The sequence below is a fragment of the Carlito syrichta genome, unplaced genomic scaffold (genome assembly GCF_000164805.1).
Source record: "Carlito syrichta isolate Samal-C Ts95f unplaced genomic scaffold, Tarsius_syrichta-2.0.1 Scaffold305570, whole genome shotgun sequence".
Classification (NCBI taxonomy): domain Eukaryota; kingdom Metazoa; phylum Chordata; class Mammalia; order Primates; family Tarsiidae; genus Carlito; species Carlito syrichta.
In genome coordinates, this window is record NW_007249666.1 from 183,739 (window position 1) to 197,276 (window position 13,538).

The 13,538-nt window shown below is 35.1% G+C and overlaps 1 protein-coding gene across 5 annotated transcripts in view; it reads right to left on the bottom strand.

Annotated features, from left to right (window-relative positions):
* Nucleotides 1-13,538, bottom strand: part of RAPGEF6 (Rap guanine nucleotide exchange factor 6) — a 200,796-nt gene that overhangs the window by 116,879 nt on the left and 70,379 nt on the right. For all 5 annotated transcript variants that reach the window (XM_008061751.1, XM_008061753.1, XM_008061749.1 and 2 more), the window contains exon 6: nucleotides 6,426-6,569. In XM_008061751.1, the coding sequence (XP_008059942.1) occupies nucleotides 6,426-6,569 (144 nt within the window). The remainder of the gene's footprint in view (nucleotides 1-6,425; nucleotides 6,570-13,538) is intronic.

The window sequence follows — 13,538 nt, forward strand, 5'->3', positions numbered from 1 at the left end:
CGCCGGGCTCAGTGGCTCAGCCTGTAATCCCGTGCCTTTGGGAGGCTGAGGTGAGTGGATTGCCTGAGCCCGCAGGTTCGAGACCCGCCTGGGCAGGCGAGACATCTCTACAATAAAATCAAAAAATTAGCCGGACGTGGTAGCGCGCACCTGTAATTCCGGCTACTCGGAAGGATTGCTGGAGCCCAGCAGGTTGAGGCTGTGGTGGCCGGGAGCGCTCCAGTTTGGGTGACCGAGTGAGACTCCAACTCAAAAAAAAATAAAAAAAAAAGATATTTGGACTGAAAACAACTGGCTTTGCTAACTACTTTCAGAAAGAAGGTCTACATATGAGTAATTAAAAATCAGAGTCATCACTTCTTGGCAGATATCTGTCTCATTTAACTGGCTTCCAGCTATTCATTCTATATAGTAAAGCAACTCATTTAGTGACTTTCATACACATTTTGTAACTACTTTATATTGTAAGATTGGACAAATAAATGACCTTATTCAAAATGAGTTATTCTGAGGGTATTCCACAAACATTCTTTGGCTGACTGTTGTTTCTACTAAATTCAAATCAGCCCCGGGGGTTCGAGAGCAGCCTTGGCAACTTGATGAGACCTCGTCTCTACAGTAAATCACAAAAATGCTTAGTCGTTTTTATAGAAATATGATTGAGCCAAATATAAATCTGGACTTTTTTTTTTTTTTTTGAGTTGCAGTCTCACTCTTGTCTTCCGTGCTGGAATGTAGTAGCACACTCACGCTACCACAGCCTCAACCTGCTGGGCTTAGGTGATCCTTCCGCCTAAGTTTCAACTTTATTTTTCTTACCTTTAGTCTCCCTTTGTTCTGATTCTTTAGTATATTTAATTACACTTACCCTCATGTATTTACATATTTTAGTAAACACTTTTTACATCTAGGTATGAAAAAGATAATAATACTGTTTTGTAAACAACAGGAACAAAGATATTTTTTGATTATTTACAGTAACAACAATAGCAATAAGAAGTCACTGACATTACTTAATCTTTTCCAGGACACCAGACATTAGGCAGAGCTCTTTTTATATATTTTCTCATTGAATTCTTTTATAAATCTATAAGTTATACATCAAAATGGATGTAGAAAAGTGACACAACTTGCTCAAAGCTATATGGGAAGCTAAGAAAGCTCACAGAGGAACAGGCACTCTTATCCTCTTTGACAGGCAATATGCTCTGAGGATACAATGATGATGGCTCACATTTTCTAGACATATGATGGGAGAGACAAACATTTAAATGAGTGCTTACAGGTACATAAAAGATATTATGGGTGTGCAGATGTGTACCTAACCCTTCCCAACACACTAAACACATTTTAAGTGCTCAATAGTCATACAGTTTTGACAGCAGATAAATAAAATATTTGCATTACAGAAGAAAGTTCTACTAAACAGCACTGGTCTAGACTATGAAGGTCCTTATATACTAGATCCTTGAAACTTTTCTGATAAATGGTGGTAGGCCATGAAAAGAATTAGGAGTTTAAAACAAGTGACACTGTTAGAGCTTTATTTAGAACTCATAGAAGCAAAATAAATGAACTAGTTGGTGACAAGGAAATGGGGAAAATGTAGGAAACAGGGCTAGCAACAGGGAAACAATTTCAGTAAGAAGAGAAAAAAATTTTAAATCAATTAAACAAATTGATTAAGTAGATATCTGCTGATAGAGATTATGCAATACTTTTCTGCTCTTAGGTATTTTCCAGATATCTTAAAATAAAAAAATACTTCTTTTTTTTAAAGTGAAAGGTGGCTGGGGTGGGGGGAGTTTAGGGGATACTATTACAACAGTACTATAAAAGGTAAACACTAAGCAATGAATAACATGAGGAAATAGAGAAAAACACAAATTTAGAACCATTTGGAAGTCAGTATCTGCAGATATTACTGACTGGTTAGACTTGAATGTACACCTTATGTTCTGAGTACTTCAGCAAACACCCTGTAAGGCACTCAGACCTGGTATTGCCATCTTCATTTTTAGAGGTAAAGCAACCAAAGCACAAAGGGTTTAGATGAAGTGCCCCAATCATACAGTTAGTGAAGGAAGAATAAGACAGATGGCTCATCTATTAATAAATAGACTTTTTCTACATGTCTTAATTACCCATCATGCTCACCAAATATTACTCCCAATCCTTTTTTTGCTACTAAAGACATCTTCCTCAAAGATCAAAGCTCTGAAATTTCCAAGTATATGAAGACATTTAAATTTGGAAGCTCTGAAAATATTTGGATATTTTACAAAAAATTATGAATAGGCAAATAGACAAGAAATACATAAAACAATGCTCAATATAATAAGTCATCAAGGATATGTGAATTAAAACCAAAATGAGATACTATTATGTAACTAAGATTTTTAAAATAATAATAATATCTGACAATACTAAGTGTTGGTGAGGATATAAAACAAATATCTCTCACTGATCACAAAAAGAACGCAAAATGGCACAGCCACTGTAGATAACAGTTTGGTAGTTTCTCATAAAGTTAAACACACATTTACTATTAAATGACTAGACATCTGCTCTCAGGTATTAACCTAAGCAATGAAAGTATATGTGTCAACAAAGATTTTTACATAAATGTTCATAGCAGCTTCATTTGCACTTGCCCCAAACTGGAACAAACCAAATACCCATTAATAGGTGAATAGATAAAAATTGTGGAATAGTCATACAATGGAATATTATTCAGCAATAAAGGGGGGGACCACTAATACACACAACGGAGATAAATCTCAAAATTATTATAATGAGTGAAAAAGCCAGGCAAAAAACAATGTATGATGTTATTTATATGACAACCTAGAAAACTAATCTACAGTGCAGAAAGCAGACTAGTGACTGCCTAAGGATGGGGCCTTAGAAAAGGATGAATTATAAAGGGAGAAAAGAAAACTCAGGGAGATGAAAATGATCATTATCTTGATTGTGGTGATGGTTTTAAACACTAATGATATGTCAAGATTGATCAAATTATGCACTTTACATATGGTGTATTATATTTTAAAGATGTCTCAATTAAGTTATAAAAATTGTATCCCAAAACATTGCTGTAAACTCTGAGAACAATATCCAAAAGAGTTTTAAAAATGTTATTACTGCTACAGAAGTCCTCATTCTATATTAGGGAAAAAACTTTTTATCATAAGATGATGGTTCTTAGGCCAAATACAGTGGCTCACACCTGTAATCCCAGCACTTAAGTAGCTGAGGTGAGGGGACTGCTTGAGCCCAGGAGTTCAGGATCAACCTGGGCAATATGGCAAGACCCAGTCTACACAAAAAAATCAACCGTTAGTTGGGTGTGGTGGCACATGCTTATAGTCCCAAGTTACTCAGGAGGCTGAGGCAGAAGAATCACATAAGCTCAGGAAGTTGGAGTTGTAGAGAATGGTAATTGTGGCACTGTTTTCCAGCCTGGACAACAGAGTGAGACTCTGACTCAAAACAAAACACAAAAGATTAAGGTTCTTATCTTTATATAAAGCAATGTACAACAAGACTATGAAAATATTTCACAAGAATAAATCATCTTTTTCAGCTATTCTAAGCACTCAGAAAATAACCTACATGCAAAAACGTTAATATTCACAAAATCATGATGCATAAATCGTATACTAAAAATAATTATGATAAAGGAAATAACAGTAACAAAATATTCTATTCATCTTTAAGAACTCTTTTTACTTTCAGAATGCTATGAAGTTGATGATAGTTTGCAAATTCAAAAAAAAAAACAACAAAATTCCCTCAAATATCCACTGCTGTCTAAAGGAAAGAATGATTTCTCCCGACCTTTCTCTCTGAATTGCTGACAACAGAACAAAAGACATAAAGGACTCCGTAGTGATCATAAAACCAATTATCTACGGAAGCTTTCATACATACTATTAAGATTTTTGCCACAAAGTATCCTTACCCAGACCAATTGTCAATATTTAGGACTTTAGTCAGATATACAAATTTTACATAATTGATGGCATTAGTTAAAAGTAAATGAAAATCCCAATGCTGCATTTTCTAGGTTGACTGAATTATATCCTTTGCAGAAAAAAAAAAAACAGCTAACCCAATTAATTTAAGAAATGGCAAATGCATGTAACATGACCAAAAATCATTCTCTAACCCAGTCTCATAGTTAATAAACCAGATTTGTCTAAGATGAATTAATTTAGTTCTCTTTTCCATGATTTTCCAAACTCTTGACAGTATTTAGTAGGATAACCACTTAACACTAGCTATACATGCAAAAATGCCACTTTACTTAGAGTTGTCAAACAAGTAATATCCCAAGAAGTATGTCTACGGCTGTTTCTGGTCCACTCAGGAAACCAGCACATCCATAAGAAGATAACTCTCAGCACATGGGAAGGGTAAAAGCAAATAATTCATGAGCACAATCCACAACTACCAAGAGAAAACATAAAATCTCTCTAGGCTTCATGACTATACAAAAAAATCTGGGAAAAGAACACATTAAAGTTAACACTAGAATAAGCAAACAATAATCAAGACACACAAAATATCAACTCTTTTAGCTCACATAAGGAGAACCAAATAGTACAAGTAAAGATACTTTCATTAAGCAATTCTGCTTACTGAAATATTTTCTACAGAAATCAAGATGTGAACATATATAACCACAAAGATACATAACACCTTATTTAAAAAAACTAGAATCAATTTAAATAATCAAATATTAGGAGCTGAATAAATTATGGCATATTATAATGGAATACTATGCAGTTATTAAGAGTGTAAAAAGCTATAACAGTATTCAGAGATGTTCACATTATATATTTAAGTTTTAAAAATTATAAACAAAATTTAAATTCTTAAGTTAGCAAAAAAAAAAAAACTTACACATTTATCTATATGGTGAAAAGCCTATCCAAGAATATACAAATTATCATCAAATGGTTATATAACTGGGTGGTGGGAACAGTCAGTTTCTAATTTTCAAAAATAGACACATATTACTTGTATAATAGGGGAAAATATGTCACCTTAAATTAATCAGTAATGGGTAAATTTAGTGTATAAAAAGAAAAATAAATTGTTAAATAGTAAAAATTGGAAATAAACCTTGTGTCTCTAGATGTGGTCATACATTTTGAGACTATTTCATATGGGTTTGTTGACAGAAATAAAATATATACAATCAATGATATAAGGTAAATGTGACAAAATCCTTAGAGTGGTCTTAAATCTAGTACTTATTCTAGAGAAAGCTACTCCTTAAATAATCTTTCTTATTCCTTACATGGAATGAGTGAATGCCTGTTTCTGAAAACCAGACAAACAAAATATAAACATAGGAATTTTGCTGCAATCAACCACCCTTCCACGCCTCACATTATTATTTTAACATATACAAACAAAAAAGGAAAAACTTTGGACTAACTGCTTTTGGGCGTCATAACTCCCTTGAAAATTAGTAACTATGAAACCTCTCTCTTCAAACATATACATGGATTTATTATCTTAGATTTCCCTTCTTTCTTTCTTTCTTTCTTTTTGAGTTGGAGTCTCACTCTGTCACCCATCCTGGAGTGCAGTGGTATGCTCACACCACTGCAGCCTCAGCCTGCTGGGCTTAAGCAATCTCCTTCCGCCTCAGCCTTCCAAGTAGCTGGAACTACAGACATACGTACACCACCATGCCCAGTTAGTTTTTGTGACTTATAAAGACGAGGTCTCACCAAGCTGCCCAGGTTAGTCTTTAACTCCCAGCTCAGGCAATCTTCTCGCCTTGGCCTCCCAAAGTGCTGGGATTACAGGCTGAGCCACCGACCCTTATTTCTTGATTCAACTACTTTTCGGTCTAAAAAGTTATGTACAACTACACAATTAAAGACTTCTGAAGACACACTGTGCACTTCTTTTGGTGTTACCAAAGTTAATATTTCATCTGCTTCTTCTTTCTCAATATTTACATGTGAAAGTATATCTTCAACCCTTGCATATATTTGTGCACTAAATACATTATGCATATTTGACCCATGTCTCAAGGAAAAAAACTGCTATGCTTTTTTCTTTACTTCTTACAGTGTTATCAGGAGAAATGCTTCCAATGAGTCTATTACCTGACTTCTCAGCACCTATTCTATCCCCATTTAGGCAATAAAAAGGCAAGAAAATCCACAAATATGTCTAAAAATGATGTGGCAAGAACTTTAAAAAAAATTAAACAAAAAGCAAAAAACAAAGTTCCACTGGTAAGAGTATTTCTAAATAAGTCAGCCAAGCAGAAGTAATTTTAAAAATTACACATATATATTTACCTGCCCAAAGTGTTGGTATTACCAAAATATAAGTAAACTAATAATACTATATGTGAAAATATATAGTATTCACGACGTGTTCCTAAATATACTCACAGAAAGATAGTTGTTAATGTCCACATCATCAGTAATGGTTTGGCGCTCTCCTTTATAGTTAATTTTCCGAAATCTTCTTCGAGACTGTCTGGCAGGAATTTCTCTTTGTATAATACTATCTTCATTATCTTTGGAATTCTCTACCTGAAACACATGTTCATATTCCTGATTAAATATCCAATTTTTCCATATTGACAGTCTATGGAGTCTTATCAGGCTCATAAGGAAGCTTCATTTACTTCTTGCAAGAAACGTCTGTTTAGATCAATGTTCATGAATTCAAAAAGATTAAAGGTGATGTTATTATAAAGATCTGCAGACCACAGTTTCCTTCCAGGAAACAGTCTCTCTTGCAGACATAAACATACATCCTCTAAGTAAAGTCACTTACCAGAAACAAAGGCTGTTAACTACACTTACACATTCAATAATTACAACTTCTAAGTTAGTCTAATTACAAACTGACTGATTATACTCATATTTTACTTAGCAAACAATCAGGGTTATGGTTTCAGTGAACTGCTGAAAAGCAACACAAAAATACTTTATGCATTAGGTTTGATGTTCGTCTTAATGCATGAAAATAGCCAATAAGGCTGGCATCTTTTAAGAAAGAAAGAAAAGGGAAAACTGACATTTATTAAGGGCTTAAAATAGGCCAGCATGCATATATATTATACTATTTAGTTTATACAACAGTCTGGTAAGCAGGTATTATTATCTCTAGTTTATAGACAAAGAAAAACCCAGAGATTAGTGATGCTCCAGTCTTAAAACAGTGAAACTTATTAAAGGTGAGTTGGAAGACAAGTCTGTCTCCAAAGTCCATGCCATTCATACGAGACTGCACTGCCTGTCCAATCACACACTACACCATAATTTTAAAGTTAGCTATTTTTTACAAAGGTTTTTAGAGTATTGATATGCTCTAAAATGTACCTTAAGTTCACATCCAATGAATAGAAAATGGCAGGTTCAGTTTTTCCCTAAAACGACTTTTCCTGCTAATGTCATACCTCTTGCTAATATCAAAAATTTCTTAGGCACCCAAGTACAGTGGTACCCCTTATCAGTGAGGGATATGTTCCAAGACCCCTAGTAGATGCCTGAAACATCTACCAAACCCTATATATGGGAATAGTCACATGGATGTGTAGTATAATGTATTTTCCGATAAATACATATCTACGATAAACTTTAATGTAGGACTTAGGCACAATAAGAGATTAACAACAATAACTAATAATAAAATAGTACAGTTACAGTAATGTACTGTAATAACAGTTATGTAAGAGATGCAGTGGTGTGTGCTTATAGTCCCAGCTACCCTGTAGGCGGAGGCAAGAGGATTGCTTGAGCCCAGGAGTTTGAGTTCAGCCTGGACAATATAGCAAGATCCCATCTCTTTAAAGAAAAAAGGCTATGTAAATATGGCTGGCCAGTCAGTAGGTCAGTCAGTCAGTAGGTCAGTCAGTCAGTTTCTCCCTCTTTCTTCCTCTCTCACCTTCATTGAGGGTAACTGAAACCACAGAAAGTGAAACTGCAGATAAGGGGAGAATTTGGGAACTACAGTATGTAATCTCATCAACATTCCCAGCTACCCTGCTTAGGTTCAGTTATTTTCTAGAGTATCAATCCTTTCTCTAAATATCTCTCCCATAATGTTATCTTTCATTCCCATTATCACCACCCCTTTAAGTCTTAATCACCTCAGTCCTGAACTATAGAAACAGGTAACCCTCCTCCTTTAGACATGTTCCTCTCCAATTCTATCCTGCTTGGTCAGATAAATCACCTAGATAAATCATCATTACATCAGATCTCTTGTTCAAAATGCTACAATGGACGTCTAAGGTTAAAAAGAAAAAACTTTTTAAACTCTTACAGTCTGTATTCAAAGCTACATAAACTCTATCCCCAAAATGCTTCCATTACTTTATACATAACCCTAGAAAAGTTTCTTCCTTATTCTCCTTCCCCCTTAAAATAAACCCTAGTGAGATATGCAAAGTTTCCCAATGGTTTCACAGAAAGAGTTGATGTCTAATCTGTTGTTTCAGGCATGAGAGTTCATGAGTAACAGCCAAGTCCATGTGACTATTCATATACCCCTATATGCAAATAATTTATAGTCTGCTACTTAAATAACTTATCTTCAATTTGTGCTATCTTACACATTCTATTTCCACATGATACCATTTAGACACTATTCATCTTTTAAGATACTTCTCAAATGCCACCTCTTTCATAACCACAACAGACGTTCCTCTCCTCAGACCTCAACTGGCATATTCTGTATATACACCTGGACATTTCATAAATGAGATATGTCCTCTACTGCATTCAGACCTTTGCATATGATGCTGTTACTTCTCTCTAAAAGCCCATTCCTTTTTTGCCAACATGTTGACCTCCTATACATACCTTATGATCCAATTCAAATAATCCCTCCTCTACCCCAGAAAGGTGTTACTCCTTTTATAGCACCAATCATACCAACCTCACTAATAAGATAAGTTCCCTAAGGTAGGAACTGTATTATATTATATTCATCTTTGTTCACTTAACACTCAAGAGGTTTGCTAAAATGGATGTTTAATGTTGTTAGGTCCTTGGAAATAAGTATAAGGTTCTCAAAAAACATTTATTGAGTCACTACACGAGGCCATATAAAAGAAACTGTAATTTATCTCATTTAAGAGTTACAACAACCCTATTACATTGCTACTCTTCCTATTGTATACATGGTGCAAAGTCTCATAAGTTAAAAAATTCACTCAAGTGAATGATTCAAAACCTACATGTGAGTAAAAAGTTCATCAATTTCATATTGCCCTATTCCAAGGATGAAACAGATGATCTACTTTAAGTGAAAGTCCAATATTATGCGACACACAGATCTTTTAATATCTACCACTTATTAAGCAAAGCAGAGTTAAACAATAAAGGCATTTTTGAGCAAAAATGTAAGTAAATTAAGTTTAGGAAAAGGCTGTTCCAAAATATTGAGAAAAGTACCAAATGCAAAGAAAAATCTAACAATGCCTTTTATTCTTGGAGTACAAAGAATTAAATGCCCTTAACAAAGTTCCCACTGAATACACCTAAATTATATTTAAAACATTAAATATGCCTTAAAAACAATGTGGTATTTTTGAAAATTAAAACTTCACATACACAAAGCTAAAAAAAAAATGAGACTAAAAGGAGACTAAAGGCCAGGAATGAAATGAAAGCAAGAATACTTGAACTCAGGAAACCAATAAAGCTCCCAATCTACAGATGGTTTCTGCCAAACTCTAGAGACAAGACCTTCCACTTTGATGTTTGTAGGAAGCGAGAGAAACATAAGATAAAAAGGAGAATCTACCAGAGTTGGGGTATCCAATAAGAGACCTACTCACAAACCTCAACCCAAATAGTGATAGTCTCATTATAAGGGGTAAGCATAGGCATAAGGGGACAGGAAGAAAACTTGCCAGGCACTGGGAAAAACGCAGGGTGGGGAATAAAGAGCACAACCAAACCAAAAATACCCTCACCCTGATATTTCAAAACCACAAGCCAACCTTCATGCAGGTCTATAATTTGAATCATAATACCCCTTAAGCACATAAGTAAACTTAAAGAAGTCCAGTACCGTTAACATACAAATCAACTGGCAGAAACAAACAAATGTAAAACCTCCTTGCAAGAAGGCAACTTTAACCCAAACCTCAAAGTATTACCATACCGAAAGTTGCAATACATATGAACTCACAGACAAGCATACAAAACAGCCCAACTACAACAAAACCTAATCATGAGAGGAAGTAAGATGTGATAAAAAAAATAATGCCCTCACCCTAAGAACATAATTACACTTGCAAACACTGCAATCTGCTGGAAGTATCACAGAATATAAAGCTATAATAAAAACAATCTTTCAAACAAAAGGAAACTTAAATGAGCCAGTGATTTTAAACAGCCATCAAGCAGGTGAGGTTTGATGAGAATAAGAAAGCCCCAAGTGCCCTTATCTCCAGTGTCAGGCTAGCAAGCAGTGAGTAACAAGCAACAGCACCCCATGTTTGGAGGAGGGATGAAAACATGCAGAGAGACCTATCTGAAGCAAAAGAGCATAGGGAAGGCCTAAAACTGAGAGTAGAGCAGAAACCCTGAAAAAAATGTTTTTACCAAACCTAAGTACAGGGTAACACTAAATGAATTTGAACCACTGGGGCACTAAAGGTAACACTAACAGCAAAAACATTCAAACTTAGCTCAATTCCAGCACAAGAAGAGTTATGTTCATCTTCAAGCCTAAAAGTTATCACCCCATACTCAATACCTAGCATTAAATCCAAAATTATGACTCATCTAAAAAAGGAAGTGTAAAAAAAAAAAATACACCACCACGAGACAAAGTAATGAACAGCAATCTACAAAAATTAGAGGAGATCCAGGTACTGGAACTAACACATAGATAATTTGAAACCAACTATGGCTAATATATTAAAGGTTCACTAAAAAAGGTATAGACAACATGCATATGACAGAGAATTTCAACAGATACAAGAAAAATATAAGAGTAAAATGAAAATGTCAGAAACAAAATAACACAGTAATAGACATGAAGAATGCCACTGACAAGCTCATCAGCAGACTAAAACCACTGAGATAAGAATCAATGACTTTAAACATAGGTCAGTAAAACTAACCAAGCTGAAACAGAGAGAAGAGAAAAAAACAAAAAACAATAAAAGAACTGAATGACACAGTAGGATGCAACTAAAAAAGGGAATTACTGAATCAGGAAGATGGATCCAAAAGAATGACTCAAATGCAGCACAAAGTCATCATAAAGAGACAAAAAATAAGAAAGATTAGAAGATATAAAGAAAAGGCTGAAAAGATTTAACATACATTCAAATAAAGTTCAAGAAGACAATAACACAAAGGGGAACGAGACCACGTCTAAAGAAAAATGACAGAAATTTTGATGCCCAAAGCAATCCAACAAATCCAAAACAGGGAGATTAAAACCATGACATTAAATTCACAGAGAAATTATAAACAGAAGACTTAAAGCAGCCAGTCAAAAAATACAGATCAGCTCTAAAGGAAGAGCAGTTAGATTAATGACCAACACCTCAAAAAACATCAGATGGCAAAAAACAGAGTAATATTGTAAAAAATCTATTAAATATTCATATTAAGAGATCAAAGGTGAAAAGGTATAATAAATTACTGTCACAAATGCAGAAAAAAGTACCTGATAAATTTCAGTATCTTATCCTGATAAAAATTACCAGCAGTGTTTTTAAATACTTTTATTCCTTTTAAGTCACTATGAGGTTTTAAGAGAACTTCAATACTTGTTAACATTTCCTTGCTTTCTGAAAAAAGAAATCCCAATCTAATACATTCCTTGGTCCACACCTGCATTAACTTAATGGAAGTTTATATACTTTTAGTGGAAGAATGGTACTTACCATATTCTAGACTCTATAACCACTAGGAATAGTTATTACTAGTTGGTTGTCACTCCTAAGTTTTTGCAATGAATAACCCTAGGAAAACATATTTATCCTTAAAGTGGATCAACTTGGTAAATACTTTTTTTTTTTTTTTGAGTTGGAGTCTCATTGTTGCCCAGGCTGGAGTGCAGTGGCATGCTCAGGGCCACTGCAGCCTTGACCTGCTGGGCTTAGGTGATCCTTCTGTCTCAGCCTTCCAAGTAGCTGGAACTACAGACTCATGCCACCACATCCAGCTAATGTGATTTACTGTAAAGATGAGGTCTCACCAAGTTGCTCAGGCTTGTCTTGAACCCCTGGGCTCAGGCAATCCTCTCAGCTTGGCCTCCCAAAGTGCTGGGATTACAGGCTGAGCCACCATGCCTGGCCAGTAAATACTTTGAAGACAAAAAAAAATTTCATGTGCTGATGCTGACATTTCCTATTGAAATTTTAGAATGGAGTTTTTACTTAACATCTCTGACTTTATACACCTCTTACGCTGAAAAACTCTTACTGGTGACATTTATTTATGCATATATTAATTATATGGACTATAATTAGTTATAAATCTTAAGTATTTCCAATTAAATATAGCAACAATAAATAAAATTTTTTTTTGTAATACTAGGGAGCCCCCTCAAAAACAAAGTTATCTTTTGGAGGGCAGGCTATAGGCATCCCCTGTTAGCTAAGTATTCTTAGAAACCCATCAGCCACACTGTACCAGATAACATTGTTGTGAGAGGTTATATTCGGCTTCACTGAATTTTTTATGGTAAACAGGTGAGACTGGATCTTCCATCATGACAATGCATCTGCCCACACCCCGCATCTGCCCACACCACGCTGAGTGTCAGCAGTTTTTGACCAAAAAAGCAAGACCCCCATGCCCTACCCTCCCTATTCACTGGATCTCGCCCCAAGTAACTTTTTTTTGTTTCCCTGGATGAAAAAAGTTCTCAAAGGGAAATGTTTAGCCAATGTGGAAGAGGAGAAACAAAAACGGCAGAGGTACCAAAAGGTATCAATATGGAGGAGTTCAAAATGTTCTGAGTAGGGGAAAAAGTGCCTTAATGATAGGTGTATCGCATCAAATGGAGAGTACTTTGAAAGTGCTTGAAGTTGAAACATGTAATATACGATATTTTATAAATAAATTCTGGGTTTTTGAGGTTCCTCCCTTATATACCCGTATATATTATTTATACCTACACAAAGAGACTCCCAAAAACCTGAGATTTATTTATAGAAAATCGTGAAGGCAACCCCCTCGGGTCCCCTCTCACTGTGGGAGCTTTTCTGTCCTCTTAATAAATCCTGCTTTCTTAAAAAAATTAATTGTGTATTTATTCTTACATGGTTAAACTTCAGTCACCTTCCAAGTACTCTCCCTTTGGTTTTTTTTTTAATTGTAAAGATGTGGGGTGCAATTCAGGATTAGGTATACAAACATTGATTATGCAGGTACCCTTGTTGATGAAGGTATGTCCCTCCCTCCCCTAGCAGTTTCCCTCAACTGCCAATCCCACCCTCCTCCCCTGACAGTTTCCCACTATTGCCAATCCCTTTCCTATGGTATTATAATTGCTCAAGGTCCGCTCATGAGTGAGAA